Raw genomic sequence first — 23,855 nt, 5'->3', positions numbered from 1 at the left:
AAGTACCCGAAGTGTCAATCTTTGGCTGCTGTCCACGCTGCCCCAAACCGAGAACACAATGTTTTATGAATGTGTTGGGTGACTACCCGGATCTGTCAAAGTTGGAAACAATCGGCCTTGCTGCAGGTCACAATGAAGAGGTGGGTTTAGCCATACCCAAGAGCCGACATTGAACAGACATCGTTGCACACTATAGCCTACAGGTTTATATGAGGACACCGCTCACCTTGGTACGTTGTATAGACGCCTTCTCGGTGACACCACTGCGCATGTAAAATTCAATGTAGTTTCTCCCTCACCGGTGGTAGTTAATTCTTCCGCCGTATCTTACGACTGTTGTAATTTCACACAGAGATAAACTATAGGAAATTGATCCAAACGTCCAACGCATTGCTAAGTAAGAGCTGTTCCCTGAAATATAGCCGCGTTAAGAATTGCATTACTATTCTACCTACTATATAAATGCCCCATTAATACAATTGTTATTTCTAAGGTATGTAAAAATATAATTACCGTTCCAGTTCGGGCTGCCACGGCGAGGGAATGCAAAGGCATTAGCTTCTACACTGGTAGTAGCTCCACCCCCTTTTACAGTATGGGCGCGTGCTGGTCAAGATTCTAAAGTTTCTGATCAAGCTGTATACTGCTCTCTACAGGCGCGAGGGGGTTATATCCAAGCGCCTGCTGCAATATGCATGTAGCTGTTTTATACATTCATTTGAACGCAATGATATAGCCTAAGTGATAAAATAACTAAAACAATAATCCAAACATTTATTGACTGGACTCCATAGCGACTACGCGAATTCAATCTTAACCTTTATTGTAACGGTTTATTCGTGGCAAAACATAACTGACTAAATTGTGTTGACTCAAAGATGAATCTTTGCCATTTTTATATTTTATCCAGTCATTGAAGACCATAATGAGATTTTGTGTTCAGGTATCTGTGTGTTCACCCAGTTACAAGTTTTTGTATATGAATGATGTAGTCAGGACAATGTCAAATTTGAACACTTACACGGCACTTAAACCCAACAGCAAACAGAACTCGTGAGACCAGATAGGTGCTTTTTCTTCTTCTTTTGCCTGTGTATCTGTGCTTTTATTGCAATAATACATCTGCTTGTTGACACGCACTGTCAATGATCATAAAGAACATAAAAAGAGTTTTGGAAAAAAATCACTGGTCACACATCATAATAAATCAACAAATGCATTACACCAACAAATTGGTAGGTTTGGATTCAGTGGAAACAAACACTCACACACGCATACACACATGCATACAGTTTTAGACACAGAAAATCCACAAAACTGAACACACAAAAAATTGAAATCACACAAAGTACTGATTTGATAAGTACTAAAGGTTTCTTTTCTAGCATTGTCCATTTTGTGAATCATTGCATTGTCCAAGTGCTGAATCGTTTAACACTGAGGCCACTCCTACACTGTACTGACAGTTAGACTGGACTGACGACAACCATTACAATCTTCTGGCAAAAAGAACATTTGGAGTGATATGAAAAACCATACTGATATATTACCCAATAGTCAACAGTGATTTGTATTTGTTCATTATATATTGTATTTATATATATACTATATACAATAAATAAACAAGCTACATGTACAGGATAAACACATACACCCTACATAGCACTTCACACTTCCACAACACACTTACTAAAAGCCTTTCATTTTTCACATCAGAATATTCAAATGGCTTAATGACTTGCCTGTCATGTGTATACTGTGTATACATGTCTGTGTGTTTAATGAATATATAGCATACAGTACATATAATCTTCGAAGCTCTTATCATTCTGAATAAATACAGCTATGTATACCGGGATAAAGTTACTACAAATACATGAAACTAAAACATACCAGGCTAAATACTCACAATGCACAAGACAGCACTTTGCAACCCATATCGCCAGTATGTACAAATAACATTTTTGTAACAGCACACTTCTCAACAGGTTTCTGTGAGTTTCCGGACGAGGGACTTGACGGTCATAGTTGCCATGGAAACATGCTCTAAATGAGAGGGGATTGAATCTGACTGAGTGAACAAACAGATAGATCGATGGAGGACTAATGAACAGAGGGTGTCTTCCCCTTCTCCTTCTTGTCTTTCTTTACTTCCTCTCCTCCGAGGGTCCCTATCATCTACTTGTACTCGTAGGCATTGCGATCACTGGAGAAAAGATGAACAAGCACAACAAGAGCGTCAGTCACTTATGAATGAAGGCTTCCATGCCATTCACCTGTCCAGCAGGCATTGGTAAACCAGTGTACTCACACAACACCAACAATAGGCAGGATGGTGTCTTGCGTCAAACAAAAAATGAACAGGATTTAAAATGCTACAAAAGAAGAAGAGAACCACCATTCTCTGCTTTAACCATAGCACATTACATACCATAACATAGTACATTACATACCATAGTACATTACATACCATACTGGATGATGTTTTAATCATGTGACAGCCACCACCCTGCTACAGTGGTCAGTATCTCTATAGGAGTCTTAAGGTCTGTGTGACATGCTAAAAAATTAGTAGTATCATGATATCATCAAAGCAGGCAACATATGAAATCATTATGAATCACATTGTTATAAGAGCAGCACGTGGGACAGAGGCTCATGTTATGTTTTATCATAATTGTCCTGAAGTAGAGGGCAACGGAAAGGTCATGTCATGCATATGTACGTACAGAATCAAGATTCTGATGGCCCAAAATACAGTATCTGTCATGATTATATAACAATCACCTGACTAGATATGTTTCAATATACGGTATGCCATAGTCATGACTGCCTTATGAGGGTGGGACAGCAGGCAATTGAAGATTACCAAAGTGTTGTGGGTGAATTCTAATGAGGCAGGGGTATGTATAGGTACAGTACGGGTATGGTGCTGGCTTGTGTCCAAAACTGTTCTATGATGTTTGGCGTTCCTTGCTTTCGTTAAACATGTCATGATTTTCTTTGTCATTAAAGAGAAAGAGCACAACATGAACAAAACATTGACTAAAAGTAAGCACATCGAGATAACAGGAATTATATAAGTTCTACATTTGGGGAAACTATGGCCAAACTACTTCTCGATGCTTAAGCCACTGAGTGCTACTGTAGTTGAGGTAGACGTAGAGTCGTTAAGCAACAGCGAGCTACCTCGATAGCTGATGATCTTACCATCAGAAAGAGAGTGCTTAAATTCTGATGTGATTGGCGTCATCCAACCTGGCGATGACAAAATGAAAACCAGCGGTCAAGCCATCATACTCGTGGTTACGGGGGGGGGGGGGGGGGTCTGGACGCACTGAGCATGTGTTTGTGCATATAGGTATGAGTCTGTGTCCCTACGTGTGTCTGTGTGTGTGTCTGCGTGTGTGTAGGTCTACGCGCATGTGTGTGGCTTTGACACAAAGTTGTAACTCATGTCTCGGTCAAGTAGGCAAACCATGTTCAATCAATACTTGTAAGAACATGTTACAGTTTATGTTCCCCTATGTAAATGTGTGTATTTGTTTGTTACACAACACAGCTGGTGGGATATATGTGATATAGGTTAAAGGGAGGGGTGTAGAAAGGAAGGTAAGTGTGATTGGGTGATTGTGAGTGATTGGCATGCAGAGAGGAGGTGGTGATTGGCTGGAGGAGTGTAGGGAGTACTCACGCCCCCTCGTTTTTCAGCAGAGAGAGGAACTTGGTGACTCTGTACTCCTCTTCCATCTGGAGGGAAAGCAGCAGAAATAAAACATCAACAACCTGTCTCCACCATGGGTTTCCTTATCCTGACTCAAATTGAACACAGTGTCCAAAGTTCAAATGTGGAATGTCTCGAGTATTTTACTCAATAGAAGTGCAATTATATTTCCTTTATTTATTCCGAAAGAAATTCAATGATGCAATCAGAAACCGTAACATATTTTTCACTTTGTCGCCCATACGCAATGCACCCTACAGACATGCTGCTGTTTCTCACCTGCAGGGACATCTCGATGAGCATGAGTAGTTTCTTAATGCCGATCCACACCCTCTTCCCCTTGATCTGCTGGCCAATGGTGGCTCTCTCTTGCTCAGTGAAACTGCCAAGCAGCTGACACATGACACCCAATGTAAGCTTAACTACGGTAAATGCTGTGTTTGTGTCTGTTTGTGTGTGTGTGCATGTGCTTATTTGTATTTGTGTGTGTTTGTGTGTATGTGCTTGGATGCGCGTGTGTGTGTGTGTGTGTATGTACCTCCAGGGCCTCCACCAGGTGTTCTCCAGTGGAGATGTTGGGGATGTGGATGGTGGTGCTAAAGGCGTCCAGCATCTCCATCTCCTGGAGGACGTCCTTGCGGCTGGTGGTGCCGATGATCAGCAACTTACGACCCTGCAAGGAGCAGAGTTATACCCCCATGCTCATACACACTCACACACATCCACATTCAAACAGATACACATAAAAACAGATTCTCTTTTTTTCTTCTTTTCTTTCTTTCTTTCTTTTCCATCTTTCTCTCTCCCTACACCCCTCTCTCTTCCTATTGCTCTATCACACACACACACACACACACAGATCTATAAACACATACTTTAGGGGGAGCCTTCTTCAACAGCACCAGCAGAGCCTGCAGGACCAGGTTCGAGAAGCGAGGGCCAATAGGCACATAGTCTACAGATAGGGGAGGGGACCAGGAAGTTAGGTAAAGGCGACTTATGAGAGTATGTGAAAGAACTCATAAGCATCCCAGTTATAGTGCAGTCAGCAGTCACTGACTGGGTAATGTCAATTTAAAGACTACGGGGCCATAACAGACTGAACAGTACAGAAGTTTTCAGGGGAAATCATTAACAGACAGGAAGTGGATACTGACCAAGGAGGCGCTCTATGTCGTCCACTACCACACAGCTGAGCTGGGACTTGTATGCATCGTCAAATATCTGTGTAAAAACGGAAATGGGTCCCAAACACACTTACAGATGAGAAAAAAAGAGAGGATGAAAGATAAAGCGGCATAAATATAGATAGACAGATCGTGGGAGACGCCTACTTTCTTGATGGCCTGGCACTTGGAAATCTCGGAGTGTCCTATCATCTTGTCTGGAGAGCAGATCTTGATGAAGGGGAACTGGGAGTCCTCAGAGATCTTGGCTGCCAGGGCTGTCTTCCCACTGTGGGCAGGTCCTGGTGGTGGTGGGGGCAGTGTTTTTATCCACCCACAAAGTGTATAATGACAGTGAAGAAAGTGTGTTTCTTTATATTTCTGGCCGTCTTTGTGTCTGTGTGTGTCTGTCTGTGTGCGTGTGTGTGTGTGTGTGTGTGTGTGTGTGTGTGTGTGTGCGTGAACAGGCCTTACCCTCCAGCAGCACGGCTACCAGGGGTGTGCGGTCGCTGTTCTTGGTCTGCTGCACCAGCAGCTCCCCGTCATCCAGGACCCGTGTGACTGGGTCGCCCCACTTGATGATGCCGTTCATGATATAGCTGGCATAGTCCTCCTGGTTGGTACCAAACGCCTGCGGAGGGAACATGAGGTGCCACACTCACTCATCTGACTCAGCAGGACTATACCACAACGCTGATATGTGAGAAAATTGTGAATTGACGTTCTGAAATGGAGGGGTAAAGTATTTTTTTTATTCCGTTCAGTGGTCTGTGTGCAGAATAGGAGCTGGTGGAGTCTTTAGCTCCAGACTTACAGGTTTGATGTCGTTGTTGAGGGAGCCCAAGAAGTCATCTCTGGTGACCTTCAGCTTCTCCGCTCTGTCCGTGTCCACCTCCACTGTGGCTGTAGCCTTGATGTGGCGGTTCATGGCTGTGGATTGGGCGGCTCTGACCAGCCCCTCCAGCTCAGCACCACTGTAGTTCTTGGTCTCAGCAGCAAGCTCCTTCACGTCCACATCACCTCCTAGAAGGCCAAAGTCTCGCATCTTATTGGTGTGGATGTTGAGGATCTGGACACGCCCCTTTTCATCAGGAAGACCTGGAGAGAGAGAGAGAGAAACAGAGAGAGAAAGACAGAGAGAGAGAGAGAGAGAGAGAGAGAGAGAGAGAGAGAGAGAGAGAGAGAGAGAGAGAGAGAGAGAGAGAGAAAGAAAGAGATGCAGACATATCAAGAGGAATAGTGCCAGAGAAAGAGAGAGAGAGAGATTAAAGACAGAGAGAGAAAAGACACAGTGAGACACGGAAGAGATACTGAGACAAAGACACAAATGCAGAATGAAGGCACATAGCCAACCACAGTACCGGTAATCACAATCACAATAATCTACATGTCGCTCTTACCGATCTCCATCTTGACCTCAAACCTGCCAGGCCTCATTAGAGCTTCATCTATCAGATCAGGCCTGTTGGTCATCCCTGGATGGAGGGAGACAGAGGAAAGGGAAGAAAGGAGAGGAAGATGGAAGAGAGATGGGAGTACAGTAAACAGGAGTGCAGAATCATATTTTTCGGTGGTTTTCAGAGATGTATTTTTCGCTATGTGTGTATTTATAGCATCGTTTCATGAGTCTATGTCTGAGCAGGTAAATAGGACCGTGTCCTACCAATGACCAGGATGTTGTTGAGTTCGTCTACCCCGTCGATCTTTGACAGCAGCTGGTTGACCACCGTGTCGTGCACACCTGTGCTGCCCTGGCCCGTGCCTCTCTGCTTGCAGATGGCATCCAACTCATCAAAGATAATGATGTGGAGTCCGCTGTTGGCACCAAGCTACCAGGAGGATCCGACAGGTTAACAGACTTGGACAACACATTTACATTTTATTAACTTGTGTTACTGTTCTTCAGTTACGATATTTAAATGTAGAGATTGGTGTGATTTTGAACACACAAACAAAACAGGCAGGCGTTTGATCCACTCACCCTCTTTTGCTCTTCCTCTGCGTCAGCAAACAGTTTCCTGATGTTGGCCTCCGACTCGCCCACGTACTTGTTGAGGATCTCAGGGCCGTTGACGATCTTGGGTTCGCGGGCGTTGAGCATCTTCCCGATCTGCCTGGCCATCAGGGTCTTACCACATCCAGGGGGACCGAACAGCAGGATGCCCTTTACGTGTTTACACCCTAGGAGGGGACATGGGTGTGAAAAACATCACAACCAACTCAGGTTTTCCTCTCTAAAGATGGATGGATACTAATGAGCAACGAAGCAGGACTGGATAAGAGCTTTGGTATAATAATAAAAGGTTTTGTCTGATTTAAGTCGAAAATAACCTTTATTAAGAAACCAATGTCCCAATGTCAATAAACCAACTCATCACTGCATTATAACAGTCTCCTTCTTGACACAGTGACACAGTCTGAAGTTTTTCCTGGAAAATGTGTTGTATTCTGGATGGATGAGTGGCAAAAAGCTTACCCATCTGTTCCACAATGTCAGGAGGGAAGACTCGGGAGGCGAAGGCACGGCGGAAGATGTCGGAGAACTCCTTGTCCAGACCACCGATGCCCATCTTTTCAAAGTTCCAGTCAGGGTTGATGATGCTCTGTCTCTGCTCTTTGGTTTTGGCCTTCCCTGTGGAGTCAGGTGGCTGAGCGGTTAGGGAAGCAGGCTAGTAATCAGAAGGTTGCCAGTTCGATTCCCGGCCGTGCCAAATGACGTTGTGTCCTTGGGCAAGACACTTCACCCTACTTGCCTCGGGGGGAATGTCCCTGTACTTACTGTAAGTCGCTCTGGATAAGAGCGTCTGCTAAATGACTAAATGTAAATGTACAGAGACATGTGGAGACCAGTGAGACATCTAACAGATTGCGATTCCAGCAACATCTAATGTCAAAATAATAATTTAAGAACAAGAAACAGTGGTACTAGTAGTAGTAGTAGGTACTGAAATATATCTGATGCTGTTTTCCATTCTGATTTAGAATGTGTTACCTGTTCAGAGGGGTCATGTGCCCACTTTTGTGAGGAATGATCTAGAACCTACCAACAAGTGTGAGGGCGGAGCTCTCTGCCTTCTCGAAGATCACCTGGCTGTTTCCCACCAGCAGCCCAATATCAATCTGGAAGAGAGCAGAGGAGACAGGTCGTCAGGTGCACAACATCCTTCCCACACCCAGGTGAGGGTTACACACAACCTAGCTCTGAAAACAGACTGACTCCGGCATCAAATCAGTTAAAAATAATGATGATTAGGTTAGGTTATATAGCTGAACACTGTGCTGGAACACCAGGACTGTGCTGGAACACCAGGTACCTTCTGCTTCTTCCCTGACGCTGGCTCCCCTTTGAGGATGCTGGCGTCCATCGCCTCGATGTTCTTGATCATCAGACCAAAGAGCTTGTCACAGAAACTGAACACCAACTGTGGAAGACCAAAAGCCACAGCTTAGCTATTGTAGATGATGTGGTGTGTGGGTGTGTGTGTGTGTGTGTGTGTGTGTGTGTGTGTGTGTGTGTGTGTGTGTGTGCAGGCATGTGTGTGCATGTGTGTTTTTCCCCTGACCTGCTGAGTGACAGAGAAGCCCTGGTTATTAAACTGCTGGATAAACTCGCTAGCCATCTTGTCCGAGTCGTAGGGAGAGGTGTCAGTGCTTTTCTTCTGTAAGAAGTCGATCTCTATGGTCATGGCTCCGACGCACTGCTTGGACTTGTCAAAGTTGTAGTTGGACACTGGAGAGGAGATGAAAGAACAGATACGAATGAGAGGGGAAAGCCTACGTTTTCATGAATATTTCTCAAAGGTAGGTGGGTTACCTTCAATCTCCTGCCCGATGGACAGACCCGCCCATTTCCTCTGTGAGAAAGACAGAATGTGAGCCACGTTAGTCCGAAATTGTGGCGAACATCGTGAAAGTGCTGTAGCTGTGAGCATAACGAAGGGAGCAGACATGTGGTTTGTGTTAGCAGGTGCGTCGTATCAGGTGGTTTACCTGTGGCAGACTGAAGGCGATGGTGCCAGGGACGACCGTGTGGTGGCTCTTGACCGTGAACACAAACTTGTGATTGGGTGTGGTCTTCACAGAAACATGTCTACGTGGAGGGTTAGAGATTTATTGACCATGTAGCCTAAACAACTGCCCTATATTTGATCAAGGATGTTAAATCCATGTTATGCAGGGTAGGCCAAGCTGTTGAGAACCACTTTTTGTCATATTCGCTGAAATAAACTTCACATCCTGACAGCAACCAATAAATCTAAAGGTTTGACAGTAAAAACAATATTTTGGTTTGAATCATTTCAAAATCAAGCAAAAATTGCGAGATTTGCTAAACTTGCACATCCGGCCTGTAAGTGTGCGGTCACACAGCACAGTGTGCAGGCAAATGAAAAGAACAAAAACTGTTTTTGGTCGATACTTTGGAACTATTAATGTTTAACATTTCTCAATCAATCCCTGATAGTAGGGAGGTGGTGGGAGGTACAACAATCACAATATATTTCCCAAACAGCCGCCGCCATTTCTCTTTATACTTCCCCTCCTAGACAGTAACATAAAAGAGGATTGCATTAACAGCTAATCTCAAATTATCTGTGGATTACTGAACAGGACAAAACCCAATCCTTGCCACAGGTAGTTACAGTGAAGTTTTAACAGAATGGCTCACAGTTCAGATCCAGAACTCCACCTCCACAACTGTGCATGGCTATACCGACTGACATATATCCATGAGTTACCACACTCATATAGTTCTCAGAGTATATCAGTGGAGTGCCTGTGCGGTTGTGAGGAGAAAGCAGCTCCAGTGAAGATGTGTGCAGTGTTTCAAAACTCCTGTAGAGCGCGCCAAAGAGGGATCAATCTACTCACTGTCCAGACTGCAGGTCCTTCTCGCTCACAACAGCGCAGTTTGTCAACGACAGATCGTCTGTTGGGCATCGCGCCGCTTGCATTGTCTGCAGAAAAAAAGAGAACGAAAGAGAGGAAAAAGAGGAGAGAGATGTTGAAGGGGAGGTGTTGCATGACGAAGCAGTTTTGTCCCAGACCTTCTGGTTTTAGTGCACATGCATTCCAAGGACCGGGGAACAGGTGTTTACATTTTCTTGATTTACCGATTTACAGATGTAACTGTTGAGATACAGACAAAACCAGTTGATCCATTTAAATACTAGATTGTGTTATCTCTTTTCAAGAGATGCACCATTACACATGTTTTCAGTGTGTATGTAACATTTGAAAAAACATTTCATCAACACTGCCAACAGTTGAGGTTTCTCAGTATCTATAGTAACCCAGTCACATAGTAACAGTACGGGGGAGCAACTGACAGATGGGTCGGAAAGACAGAGAGAGATGTAATAGAGAGTACACCTGAGGAAATGTGGGGGATTCAGTTGGTGGAGAAGGTGGGACAAGGTCTGTATCAGACACCAGCAGGCAGCCCTGATATACATTAGTCAACGTCAAAGCAGCAAATGCTCACAGCAACAACTGAATTCCATGTTTGTTGTGCATCAAGACTCATACAGAGGGTCAGCAGGGGGTTGGAAATGAGCTTGATCTGACAACCAAAGAAAGATTAGCCTACAGGATTTTAAGGTACCAAATCTAATCATGACCTTGGTCTTCAAACAAACATGGTCGAGCTCAAATAAAAATATTCTCAGTTTGACTCCTGCTATTCAATTTGTCTGATTCAATTAGCAAGGGGGTCTCCCACACATGCAATATCACAAGGACAACGGCCAATATTTCCTATGAAACTCTAACCACAGGCCAGCACTAACGGTGAAAGAGAAAAGAGACAAGATGTGAAACATGCAGTATTTTAGTACCAGTAGAAGTAGGAGTCAGATGGCTGAGCGGTTAGGGAATCGGGCTAGTAATCTGAAGGTTGCCAGTTCGATTCCCGGCCGTGCAAAATGACGTTGTGTCCTTGGGCAAGGCACTTCACCCTACTTGCCTCGGGGGAATGTCCCTGTACTTACTGTAAGTCGCTCTGGATAAGAGCGTCTGATAAATGACTAAATGTAAATGTAAATGTAGTAGAAAAAACTCACACACGACAAATGAGAACTGTGGAAAGGGTTGGCATGGCAACACAAATGTACAAGATCAAAAGAGAACAACGTCTTGAAAATACAGGTCTTATTCTTGAGAGCCAGTTATTCCTAGGTAAAATATTTAATGACGATACTACTGATTAAGTGTGAATATTTATGATCATGATCTGGTAAATATTTTTTAGATTGGTTTCTGTTATATCCGATCAAGGTTAGAGGTGTTATTTATTTTATTTTTTTCAACTTGATCTTTAATATTTTGACAAGCCACATTCAGAGAGATGAAAATTCTGTACACACTTTATTCATGATATAACGCACAGAATCAGGTTCGATTGTATCAGGTCTCAGGTTTGGCTCACCCATTCATAGCTGGATGCTGGGTGGGGTACATATGTTTTGTCTGACATTTGAGGATTAGGTCATGTGATGCAGGAAGACCAGGGCTGGGGGTGACAGGTGCCATGGATGCCTCCATGTTTGGGGTGGAAAGGGGATGTTTGGGTTGAAGAGGGAAGCCCGGGGTGTGACATCTGAGTGAGCCAGGAGGAGCGCACTGCGGTGCTGGCACTCAGCCCTGTCTGGACTATAAAACCCTCACATGCAGCCTAGCCTAGGTCTAAATCTGTCTTACTGCCAGCTCGCCCTTAGCAAGGAAAAAAGTAAAACCTTCCAGTTTCCTGACTGGGCCCCAATTGTGTTTCCTACGCATTCTCAGTGGGCTGCAGTATGGGTGGGGGTGGCTGACAAATTGTATTTGCGCTCAATCACTGTCCCCCCCATGCGTTGCAACTTAGTCAATGAATTGCAATGCCAGACATGGGCTAACTTTCTCCTGGGACTCTACCAGCAACACACTAGCAGCAACACACTGCAGGGAAGCTTGCAGGCCCAGGAACGAGGCAAATACAGGTATGCAAAGAGAGGCTATTATGCTTAGTGAAGCTGACTGCCCAATTACGCCTACGAAGTATTAGCAGGTGGTGCCGGGGAAGTTCATAACATGAAGAAATGGCTGTTTTGTCAGGAGAGCGTACGTACATACATACCTTGAAAAATATTACCACCTTGGGGGGGCCAACGTAGGCAAGCAGAGAGGGGAGGGGGGAAGAGGACAGAAGACAGAGAGTTGAGACAGCCGGGACACTGTCAGTAAGCTGAGGCATGGGTACACACACACACACCACCTAGGCAGCAGTGCAGGCGCATGCAGAACAGAGTTGGGGTCTTGGGGTCTCTAACGTTGTATTTTTGTTTTTTTACATATGTGGACCATTAAGTCCTGTTGAGGCCAAATACCTCTTCAATTTACACTACCTATAAAATGTATCTGTGACTATTTTGTTTGAGTTCATGTTGATTAAGGTTGTTGCACCCCAAATCTGATTGAAGGAGTATATGTCAGCCATATAATGTTCTCCAGTCTTATGTACATTTGACATAAGGATTACATATTCCTCACATTATAAACATGTATTGTTTTAATGTGAGTACTGATATGTATTCATGACAGCTCTTTTGATGATCGTGGGAGTACAATGAATGACATTTCCTTGAGAAAAAGATATATTGAAGTTGAAGGTAAAGAAGATATAAAACCTAAAAGACAACTATAATATAAATTTGCCATGGACTGGAAGTACAGTATAGCTCCCACAAGGTCACACAGTAACTGTCATGTTAAGAGGTTTCACAAGCTCTGTTTACTTGGGTCACTGGCATGCACAAACAAGCACAGAAGGTTTATTTTGAATTGAAAAGAATATAGTATTTTTTTTATATAGTACTGGTATTTTACCAGATCAACTGAACCTGACTATCCAAAAGAAACTAACTGACTGCAAATAAACATGTTGTGTAAAGTTAAAGAACATAAACAATGAAATTATAGTGTACTGTACATTGTTTCAGATAATAATGTCATGTATTCATTCATTTGGCAGACCCTTTTATCCAGTGACATAGGGAGGGGGATTTGAACCTGTAACTTCTTGCTCTGCAGTCATATGCTCCGACCACTGAGCTGAGCAGCTAGATTTAGCACTGTGTTCTTTACACAAAAATATTGTTAGTGCTTCACAAACTTCTTTTAAATGTCTCCTTCAGTCTAACTCTGGATCTAAATATAGACAACATTTACAGAATATATACAAATAGAACCAATATAATGTATTTCCTCTAAACCAGGGGTCCCCAAACTTTTTTTCTGCGAGGGCCAGATAATTATTCCTTTCTTTAATGTTGGGCCGGGTCGGTCTGTAACAGAAAATTACATGGGCCAGAGTGACTACCAGTATTATTGTGAAGATTTTATTATGATTTTAAATGTATTCATTATGCTAGATTCGTTTATTATTTTGTTATGCACCGTACACCCGTACATATCAAGGGATATATAGCCTATTAAAAGAGCATTATTACTATCGTAATTAGCTTTTTTCATATTCATTGCTATTGAAATCAAAACATTTACTTAGTTCTGCATATTAGTCAGTGAACTGATTTGTTTTTATTTATTTTTCTCTATAAAAAAAACAACAAAAGGAAAAAAGTCTGGCATTGTTCAGAGGGCCGGTCCAAATGCATGCCGTAGTTTGGGGACCCCTGCTCTAAACCATAGCCTAAAACTCTCTTCTTGTAAGGGACATACAGCTCCTGTCTCTCTCTCCTGCTTGGCAGAGTTTAAAACATCTATTTCTATCATAGTATGGTGTCCTTTTCCTTAATGCAAGAGGCTAAATCCCTAGGGAAGTATCCAATGTGTTCTCTTTGCTGGGGATCAATTGCAAACAGGTTAGCACGTAACTAGTTTCCAGGAGCAGTATGCTGCAATATTCAAATCATTTCTCATTTTTACAAAAGCATTTCATGTACTTGTCTGCCATGGAAAAAATATGTACTTGAGCAAAATACTAAACTTAAATCAGTTCAGTCTAACATTTCTTTCAACATCAAAACACTTTGCCTAGGTTTAGAAGACAGCTAGTCCATTCAATATTAACAAACAATGCAGGAATGCTTCAAGATATTAGCTACTTTTTATGCTCATTTTGTTTCTTCATTGAGCTAAATCACCTTAAGTAATTTCTGGTCTTTACTGGGGGGAAATTAAATCAATGCTTCAGAGGCAGCATGGCAATGACTCTTCTACTGAATGGCATTGCACTTAGCCAGACCTACTAACTCCCAGACTGACACACACAGCAGCAGTTCTACATAGCGGACAAAATCAAATATTTTAGTGGGCACCATTTAATAATTGCATATTTGTCATCACGTATTTACCAAACATGTCTGTTGGTCCTATTCCAAAATATAGTTCAAATTAGATTTATTTAGCACTTCTCTTATTGGCTGATTCCACAGCATGGTTCTCTCAGACCCCGCCTCCAGCCTAAAGTAACGCATCATTGAGTTCAAAGGGATGACCAGGCAAGAGGACAATGTTTGAAGGTCGTTCCTCTCTGAAGACAAACACCAACACGCAAGAAAAACACAATAGCTCTATAATGGATACTCTCCATGTCCACACACAAATCCTAATCCTTTTCATTTCTCACAATCAATTTTAATTTTAACTTAAGTGCCTTTCCCAAAGAGTCTTTCCCTGTTCTGTTCCTACCGTACATAGTGTATGTCTCCAAATATAGATACGGCTCAAAGCTCACCGAGAGGAGGCCACACATAGGGATTACAGATTAATGTGTACACTCCCCCATTGAATGCACCACTCACACACAAACCCAGCCCAGTCTTAGAACACATTCATAGACACACATTGCTTCTGGCATGAACTGACACACACACACACAGATGTGAATGCACAAAACAAGTGAGATTGTGCGCACAAACAATGTGCATGTTCTCACTAGCTTGTCAACACTGAGGAAACGTAGCCTAAATACTAGCCTGAGTCTAGAGATGCTACAGTCTCTGACATGTTTTCCTTGTTTATCTGAAAAAAAGAAACCTTCAAGGCTCAGCTGTTCTAAGTGGACTGGATCACTGGTGCAAATGTTGCAACAAACACGATGAGATGAAGTCACGAAGGCTGTGTGCTGGAAAACGTAGAGCCTCTAAGGTGGTAGCATAAAATACATTGTCATGTATGACAACTGACTAAAGCCTTTTGGATGACTTTTGGATGAAGAGAATGAGCTGTTGGCCAACATGCCTCTCTCACGCCAATGTTTTGCACCCTCCATGTTTGCACTGACTAGACATGCTAAGGTATTTGCACGACTGTGCTACGTACTGTATGTTGTAAATGTATATTGTTATTGTATTCAGTACTTTGTTCATGTTGTATTTTGTTGTTGCCTCTGCTACCGTAACAGTGCAATTTCCCAAGGGAATCAATAAAGTGCTACTCTACTGCACTCAACTATACGTTGAGGACACCAGCAGTTTCGGTTTACAAATCATAGGCAGAGAGAATAAATCTAAATCATCCCTACTACATATCTGTGTTTACACCAATCCATGTTCTTCATCTAATTAATTATTCTACATTCCACAGTTAGTATTCTAAGAGGCTCTGTGTCCCTCTTGCCCTGTATGACAGGCATCCGCAGGGCTAAGGGGACAAGGACCAAGGGGAGGGGGGAGGGAGCAACGTGCCATGGGACACAGTTGACTCATGTCGAATGACCATGAGAAAGGACCTCAACGGAGGCTCTGTACATCATCACAAACACACACTTCGCTGTGGCGAAGACTTCCACAGGAATCTGGACCATGTGACACCACCTGTGACACCACCTATAATACAAACTAAGTAGTAATAAAGTCATTAATTTTTCAGACCCTATAATTCGAGTGCAATTGAAGTTTGCCCAGATCCACCCTGACAGTCATTTCCTGTGATGAAACTTCTGGAAGTTTTTTACAGTCATTCCATTAGTGAAGTGCTGATGATTTGGGCCTTTATGGATTAATGTAGCAGAAAAAAATTATATACAAAACAGCACTGGTCAGAATCTCTCTTGCTCGAGATGCAGTCTCCGCTGGCAATTCAACGCTATCTGGATTTTTTTCAACAGAGTTAGTCTGAAATATTCTTGTAAACACAATATACCCATATTCTTTATCATGTAAAATGTCTTTAAGCACTTAGTCCTAGTCTATCCTCTCATATTAGTATCTAAATGTAACAGAAAACCTACGCATGATTTCCAGACGTTTCAGGTCTGACTCCTGCAGGCCCCGAAAGAGATGACTGGCACCATTGTTGTATCATTGGGTTCGTAGTGCTTACATTAAGTACTCTCGTTTGGAAATCCAGAGAAAATTTGAAATTGTTCAGTGATTAGACTTGATTATTGGATCTGATTGTGTCTGCACCAGTGTACACCCGTCCCTGTCTCAGAACAGCGGGGCGTGTGACGCGGTTGCTGGTGAAGTTCACAGTACGAGGCTGCAGCTGGCCAGCCTAGAATCCGCTACGCACTTTGACAGGTTTGTTCACTTACATATCATCATACACTGCCTACCTAGGCCTACATCAGTATATCTCAAAAATAGAACAACAGCCCAATGAGGCACAGATCTAACCTATTGCAATAGATGCAGTGCAATGCTGATAACCCACAAGAGGTTGGAATTCATACGTTCTAGTTTGCAATTATTCAGATTCAGATTCTTTTTTTAAAAGAAATTCAAGGCATAGGTCGCATTTTTCAATAATCATATTCTTCGGTCCGTCAGTTCAAGGACATTTACAATCCAGGATTAGCTACAAATTCACTCAGCTAAGCAAAGGATACACAGTTAGCTTCCTAGCTCTGGTTGTTATCTGATTATGCAATCGTGGTATATTATATTTAAAAGCTAAGATCAGACAAAAGCGCAGCCCATTATATGGCTAAAACACAGCTGGATACATTTGGAATTTAAGACAGATATATTAGTCGTTGTGACATTCAGGTGCGACGTTCTAGCAGCAAATTGTTAGTGTCATTCGTTTGCTAGAAAAAGCTTTCCGCGTCGTCAAACAGCTCGGCATGTTCTCTAATTATATTTGACAAACATTTAGAATGGGTTACGAGGAGTTATTTTTACAGAATAATATCTTACCCTGGCCGCCATCTTCGTCGTTAGGTGGTATTCAGAAATGCAGCTCTGAAGGATAGTTCATACGGCAACACTGTGAGCGGACAGCAACAGACTGGCTTTAACCTGCGCAAGATGCATCGTTCCGCACTGCACACTGCCAACGGAGGCTGGGCATTTGCCTCTGATTGGCTCATTCAATCCCTGCACGTAAATAGTATAATCGATTAAGTCTTGTGATAACGTCTTGTACGATTAACATCACATTCCCGACATGATTTATATATGTGGCGAAATCCAACTTATAGCACTATTGTTGATGCGAGTTATGTTAATACATATCCAAGCATGTGCCAATGTCTATAGTAGGTCTACTCATAGAACATTGCTCGGTGCCAATAAACACCTTACATCTCCTACACTGGACAGCTCCTACACTAGACTGGACCATTTCTAAAGCGTTTCAGAACCACGGACAGCGCCACAGTAAGTTGGTTGCCCACTCCCACTGGTGTTAGCCAGTGCTATTGGAAAGACATGGCATAAATGTGACCTTCAAGCAAACCTTTGCAGGAAACTGCTCTTGCATGTTTATGATCACTTAGGACAATATATGTAAGTATACGCAAGACATCCTGGTGTGTTTTCTGTATTGACAGCCATTGAAATTGGCAACGAAGGGTGACTGCATGCCTTTTGCCCAATACAGAGCCAAAGCAGTAGAACTGTGAAGCGTACACAGCTCGTTGCTGCCTTACTGTGGCCAGAGAGGGTAGTTATTAGTACTAAATAGTCATATCAGATCAAATCGTTTCTGGTGATCTGCGTTATGGCTAGTTGTCTGGCTAGGCTGATGTTGCGTTCAACATCCCCCAGGCTATGCCATATCATTTATGACGTCATTTAAAATCGTAATTAGTAATCAAGCGACCAGAGCCAAATAAGGAGAGGACAGCAATTGCTTGCAAATGTTTTATACAAAGTAATTGTAACAGTTGATCAAATTCTTCTCACTTCTCACATACATAATCATGGTCACACACCCATATAGTCACAGACTGCTGTACTGTAACTCTAATAACACTATTTACCTTGTTTTGTTCACCAGTTATACACAATATGATTCACAAATGAAAAGGGAAAAAATGGAAATAACTTCATTAGCTTAATATTTTACACTTTTTTGTTTGTTTTACTGTGTGTTGCAAGATAAGACGTGGCACATAGTTATGAGCATGGAATGGAATCAAAGAGGAAACAACTGGGTAGATTCTGAGACCCCCGTCTTTCTTTCTTTCCTTCCATCATCTCTTCTCCTCATAGGTGCTTGCTCCAGCGGATCTTAAGGTGAAAAACAAAATGGTGGGAACACTTACCACAGTTTCCTGTTCTTAGTTTGTTGCAAGTGATAAGAAGTTCCCCTCCCCCGACTAGCAAATGTGCATTCTCATGGCACAGAATATGAAGTGTCAGTGTACCATAATAGTTTCCATTGGAATGCTGGTATCCACTGAAACATTGCATTTCCTTGCTTATTCCTGTGCAGATGACTGTCAGCAAATTGTCTCTAAGCCCATACCAGCTCTGACATGAATGATCATTTGATAAACTGTAACCTAGCAAACGTAGGGGGGAAATCTTATTTTGATAATGTTATAAATGTCCTCACAATGACACTGCAATACCATCTACGAAACCTATCTAAGAGCAGTATGTAAGCAAGCTTTGCAATGATTTTCGTGTGCATATTTGTTGTGAGCTTGGTGTCTCTTATTAGGCTACATATAGCAGCCAATATTTTAGGATGTGGTATTTAACCATCACTCTTTCCACATGCGGAATTACTCCCTGTCACAAGTCCTTTCTGTTCCAAAATAGTTAAATGATTCATTGAAATCTTCCTTGTTCACCATTATTTTAAACTAGAGGTGATTTTTTTTTTAAATATAAAATGTAACTCTTTAGAACAATATGGCACACAACGTCCACCCTCTGTCAGAGGGCATGGGTTCCGAAACTGAAGACTTGTTACAAGGTCGACTCAGCCGTATAACATCACCATATGCCTATCCCCAGTGTATGATGGAGTCATAACGCTGACTCAGCCTCAAAATACAGTGTGATCACTGCTTTTTTTGATAACATGTGATGTGCCAACACAAAGCAGCATGCTGGGAAACCTATAAAAGCACACATGCATGTCAACACAAGCCATCAAATAAATAACCAGTGGACAGTGGACAAAAGTCTCTCGACCAAGCAGAGGATCCATCAGTGTCTTAAAGTGTCTGCCAGTTGTCAAGTGTGGGGGTGGGGGGTGAGTAGTTGTAGCAGAGGATGGAAGAACGTGTCTATGATGCCATTGCTCCTACCATCTTGTAAAATATTCTACCTCAGACATAGCCTCTATGGAACTTCCAAACCCAAAACATAATCATGTTCTTTTAGACAGAAAACTATGGAACCCAACAACCACCAACCCACGCCCAAAAAAGGTAGAAGCATTTTTTTTTCACATAGCATCTGTTGAATGAGACTGGCAAAGTTCCCTTTTTTACTTTAAACAAAGTTTCAATAAGACCAACAGAGCTAGTAGCTACATAATCCTGCTGTAGTGAGGAAAGTGAAGTGACTCAACCACTGATAGGGTCAGTTAACCATATCGACATCTAAGGAGTAAAATCGGTGTTGAGGGCCCAGTAAACTTGGCCAGGGAAAAGGTGTAGTTTCAACCCAGAGCTAGTGCTATTGTATGTTTTAAACTTGGGTATGGTTACTATGTTGAGGTAGGGGACATTGGCAAAAGGTTATTACACATACACTTGTGAGGTGTTCTCATGTGCTGCGAGATCATCGTTCTGGCTCTAGTGTACCCTCATTCACTGCAGGACCTGGATCCTCACTCACACTTGATCTCTCGGTGCCTCTTCGGTTTCACGTGAGTCCTGTATTTCAATTCATTTCTCTATGAGTATGTACAAGAGCAGAGCACAGGGAGATTGTCTGGTGTCTCCTTCCTGTTTTGAGTAAACTGAGAGACTGATCCAGGAGGGTTGAGAATGATTAGTTCCTGGGTCACCTTAAGATACTTTCTTGTCTATTGGCCTGCCCTATATTATATCTCTTGGCCTAAGTTGGGATTCAACCATTCTTACTTTTGATTTGATGATCTATTTAGTGTGTGTTCTACTCTTTACTGTTTTTAAAGTGCAATCAAATGTAATCTGGTCAGATTAAGCTCATGTTGATGTATCCAGCTCCAGATCACCAGGCTGAACAACAATTACCCAATGTTCTGGAGACTAAACCAATAAACAATGCCTCAGGATGAACACTCACAGTAACTGTATCTGTTTGGTGGCCTCCATTTACCTTAGATATCACATTATAACCTAAGACTGTTTCTCATTTCGCTCATGTTCCTATTTAAACCAAATCTGGCACTATGAGCAGATTCAGAAACACCAGACAATATGCCTGCTCTACTGTAGCTACTCCCACCACATCCATCCATCCCTTCTCTCCTCTACTAATGTCCTCCTTCATTCTACCGGTCTAGGCCTATCAATAACCGCGTCTTCTCTTCCTCCTTCTTGTTCTCATTCTTCAGGTCGGCGAAAACCTGGGTGAAGTAGTGTGGGTCAGTGTTGATCTGCAACATCTTGCCGCTCATGCGGTTGATGATCTCCAGACAGCGGTCCCAGAAGGCCTCCTTTTCTGCCTCCACCAGGAAGGGCTTGAGCGGGTAGGAGATCTCATTGCCCATGTAGGAGTAGGACAGGTAGAGGCAGGTGAGCAGAGAGGCCTGGAGCTCGCGCTCGCTGGCCACCTCGGCCGACACCACGTCCCGGCAGAGCATGTAGAGGAAGACCACGTTGGCGGGGGTGATGAAGCCCTGGTCCTGCCAGCCCTGGAGCAGCAGGGAGCGGTCCACGCTCCGCAGCCACAGCACCGGGTCGGTGGGAGACAGCCGCTTCAGGCGGTAGCAGCGTCGGCACAGGAACTCTCCCAGGCTCCTCATGAGCTCACTGGTGGAGGCCTGCACGATGACCCGTTTGGGCGTGCCGGCGACATTGGAGGCCTGGCTCACGGAACCCGTCAGAGAGTTCTTCTTGACTGTGGCGGCTACGTTGGCGACAGTCTTGGAGGTGGGAATGGAGGTGGTGGTGGTGGTGCTTGGGTCTTGGGTGGTGTAAGAGGACAGGTTGGCGCAGGATTGGGACTTCTTCAGCTTCAGGCTGTTGGAGGCAGAGGTGTGCTCTGTGCTGCCCCGCCCACTGTCGTCCGGAGGGAGCTTCTTGGACCCCTTTCTCTTGGCCGATACGGCCACGATGCGTTTCCATGGCAGCACACTTATGATGGACTGACGTTTGAGGCTCTTGGTGTCTTTAGCATTTTTACTGTTCTGCACCGCCGTGTAGTGACCCACTGTGGCAGGGCCATCCTCAAACAGGGCCGCCTTACGGTAGCTTGGGGAGAGAGACAGGACAGTACCCATGATGCCGCTGGTTTATGAAGGGAGGTCTAGCTCACTCGTTTTGGGGTTGGACCAGAAGGTTTGGAGAAAAACAGAAAACGTTGCCTCTTGAGGGAACCAAAACCTGTGAGGAATCAAAACAGCATTATGACCTGTTCATCTCATGTTTTCTGTGGATGATTAGTGAGGAATACAGTCCAGACTAATATGCTCTCATCATCTGCTTTTGGTGTTTATACAGCTGTGTGCAATTCAATCACAATGGCACTTCACAATCACATTTGCATTTTCATTTCCACACATTATTAAAATTGAAATCTTAGTGAGATGATAACGTTTGTAATTTCTACAAGAAATATCAATAACTTCTTCGACATGTGACCTATTCTGTGTGGTCTAAATCTAAACTATGTTCATTTGCAAATTCAGTTATTGTTTTCTTTAATCCGTTTATTCCTATGAAAGTTTTACACAAATAAAAATGTTGGCTAACCATCATTTAAAATATGTTCTGTACGTTCTGGGCTGGCGTTTACAGTAGTTTTTCTTTGCTAAGTGCCTTCACGTGCACAGCTCAATGTTCTCGTCATAATTATATAAGGAACAAGATAAGGCCAGAGAAGCATGATAACGAAATGTGCGCAAGCATCCATCTTAGCTTCAAAATGGAAGCCTTGAATGAAAACACCATCCCCCCAGCACACAGCAGCTTTAAAGATGTAGATTACATATCATATCGGACATTGTACACATATTTACCCTTTCATGTGTATGATTTATTTATATTATACCATCATTGAAGTCTTCCTCAAATGTACTGTAGCTCATGGATATTTGTCAAAAGACGCACGTGTAAGCAAATGCAAAAACGTGTAGCCAAGACAAATCATTTCCTTTTCAAATTAACTAGTCTAAAATAACGAAAACCAAAAAAGTTTATCCTTTGATTTAAATACTGTTAGTCTAAAGGTGGTGACATACTTTAGGAAAACAACAACCATTGACATTGTTTCTTACCTTAAAATCTATTGAATATTTCAGTGTAACCCATGTAGAATTACCCCTTTGCCTTTACTGAAGGGCAAATTATGTCAACCAGATAGGATTCAACGGTCTATGGTAATTTTTCACACCTTCGCGAGTGCTGCCTAACCGCTGTCCAAGGTGCTGGGCGTCTACGGCGTGCGAGCAAGACGGTTCGCAATCACTGGTAGACTATATTTACAGTTCTTCAAGGTCTAATAGCTGGTCGTTTCCTAATTGAAATGACTTTCAATGTCCACCTACGAATAATGGAAGTCTCTCTCTCGTCGATGAGAGTACAGATGCAGAGAATATGCGAAATGTGTAACACTCGCTGTTTCTGTAAAAATGTCTTCCATTGAGGAGCAAAAATCTATGTCACGGCTGTTATGCCAGCAGTCCCCGCAACAATGTTGACTGTGTTTCTTTTCCAAATCCCCAACAGGAAAACAGAGGAGAGGAACATCAAAACAAAGAAAATAAATGATGAGAAAATGGCTACTATGGACTCTTTAAATATGTGGCTTATACTTAATCTAACAGCAAAAACGCTCGACGCTTTGATGCAGGCATCTGCAGATATGCGGGTTGGTTGTGGAAATGGCAGGACGCTACCCTATTGGTCGACGCTTGGATGCTGTTGCTGCTAGTTGCTGTTGCAGTCGTGGTGTTTAATGTTATTGGTTGTGGCTAATGGAGGAGCACCGACCACTAGACGCTCTATCTATGGTCTGCCCTGCTGCATCCAGCATTGTGTCCAATGGTTTATACTATGCCATAAGGATTACTAAACTGATGGATACACGTCACATCTAAATGGCAATCAGACGTATTTTTGATGCATGAAGCAGTGTCTTCTGTTTGATTATGGATCGTGAATTGGGGGTGTGTCAGGTCCCTATAATTAGGCTTTAGTGGTGGAATGTTTGCCAATATGATAGGGTTTGTAGAGGTATGTGGTGTTGGATTCCCACAGATGCATGTTTTTATCAGCTCTGCATGCAAGATTTATGTTATTTTGTTCTGATTTGATAAGAACGTTATGAAATCATTGAACATTAGGCCAGCTGCTAAATATGATACAACATTCACACGTCAACACAGCTGAAAGCTTGCTACATATACAATATGCGCACACATTTGGTTCAGATATTGTTTAATGAGTTTCGAAAATCTTGTAAAGCAGTCTAGTCACTGAATATTGAAGGTGATCCTGTAAAAAACACTTAAATAGCAACCAAGAGCACTTACATAGCACTTTGCATGCATGTTGTTATTGTAGTGCCAAGTAGAACGTGACAAACCTGCCGTACCAAAGCCTAGACTACACTTATCTGGTTGTATTTCAGAAC

At 42.9% G+C, this 23,855-nt stretch overlaps 3 protein-coding genes across 8 annotated transcripts in view; all 3 read right to left on the bottom strand.

Annotated features, from left to right (window-relative positions):
- Positions 1-562, bottom strand: part of LOC134008844 (thyroid hormone receptor alpha) — a 37,742-nt gene extending 37,180 nt beyond the window's left edge. Inside the window, exons 1-2 of one of the 4 annotated variants that reach the window (XM_062448415.1) lie at positions 514-558; positions 227-411 (exon numbers count right to left, since the gene is read on the bottom strand). The gene's annotated coding sequence lies outside the window, so the exon portion shown is untranslated. Of the gene's footprint in view, positions 1-226 lie in introns of all 4 variants that reach the window. The other 3 variants (XM_062448424.1, XM_062448434.1, XM_062448407.1) reach the window with 3 other exon arrangements.
- A 502-nt stretch (positions 563-1,064) lies between these two features.
- Positions 1,065-17,185, bottom strand: nsfa (N-ethylmaleimide-sensitive factor a). Of its 3 annotated transcripts, XM_062448378.1 has the most exons (22): positions 17,028-17,128; positions 12,002-12,019; positions 9,760-9,845; positions 8,881-8,980; positions 8,705-8,744; positions 8,454-8,620; positions 8,205-8,312; positions 7,935-8,010; positions 7,367-7,522; positions 6,872-7,071; positions 6,554-6,719; positions 6,291-6,365; positions 5,705-5,988; positions 5,365-5,521; positions 5,059-5,192; positions 4,882-4,948; positions 4,600-4,679; positions 4,263-4,397; positions 4,004-4,117; positions 3,695-3,750; positions 3,211-3,258; positions 1,065-2,206 (listed from the first exon to the last, which is right to left on the bottom strand). In XM_062448378.1, the coding sequence occupies exons 1-21, from the start codon at positions 17,037-17,039 to the stop codon at positions 3,228-3,230; spliced, it is 2,262 nt and encodes a 753-aa protein (XP_062304362.1). In that variant the 5' UTR covers positions 17,040-17,128; the 3' UTR covers positions 1,065-2,206; positions 3,211-3,227. The 3 variants fall into 3 exon arrangements, with proteins under 3 accessions (XP_062304362.1, XP_062304380.1, XP_062304371.1); XM_062448396.1 differs by lacking the exon at positions 12,002-12,019 and having other exon boundaries at positions 17,028-17,185; XM_062448387.1 differs by lacking the exon at positions 3,211-3,258 and having other exon boundaries at positions 17,028-17,127.
- Positions 17,186-17,965: 780 nt separating this feature from the next.
- LOC134008820 (cyclin-dependent kinase 5 activator 1-like) lies at positions 17,966-23,086 on the bottom strand. The gene is made up of 2 exons (XM_062448364.1): positions 22,498-23,086; positions 17,966-21,604 (listed from the first exon to the last, which is right to left on the bottom strand). Exon 2 carries the CDS (start codon positions 21,499-21,501, stop codon positions 20,551-20,553), a length of 951 nt encoding a protein of 316 aa, XP_062304348.1. The 5' UTR covers positions 21,502-21,604; positions 22,498-23,086; the 3' UTR covers positions 17,966-20,550.
- Between the last annotated feature and the right edge of the window lie 769 nt (positions 23,087-23,855).

Source organism: Osmerus eperlanus, chromosome 2, assembly GCF_963692335.1.
Source record: "Osmerus eperlanus chromosome 2, fOsmEpe2.1, whole genome shotgun sequence".
In the NCBI taxonomy this organism is placed as follows: Eukaryota; Metazoa; Chordata; class Actinopteri; order Osmeriformes; family Osmeridae; genus Osmerus; species Osmerus eperlanus.
This window is presented reverse-complemented; position numbering and strand designations above follow the sequence as displayed.

Bases quoted from the DNA above. Each gene is read 5' to 3' on its own strand.
- nsfa (XM_062448378.1), bottom strand. The intron at 8,011-8,204 runs GTACCTGGTGTT...GCTCTCTTCCAG, and splicing joins CGTCAGGGAAGAAGCAGAAG to ATTGATATTGGGCTGCTGGT. The intron at 6,366-6,553 runs GTAGGACACGGT...CCCTCCATCCAG, and splicing joins CAACAACATCCTGGTCATTG to GGATGACCAACAGGCCTGAT.
- LOC134008820 (XM_062448364.1), bottom strand. From the start codon at position 21,501: ATGGGTACTGTCCTGTCTCTCTCCCCAAGCTACCGTAAGGCGGCCCTG.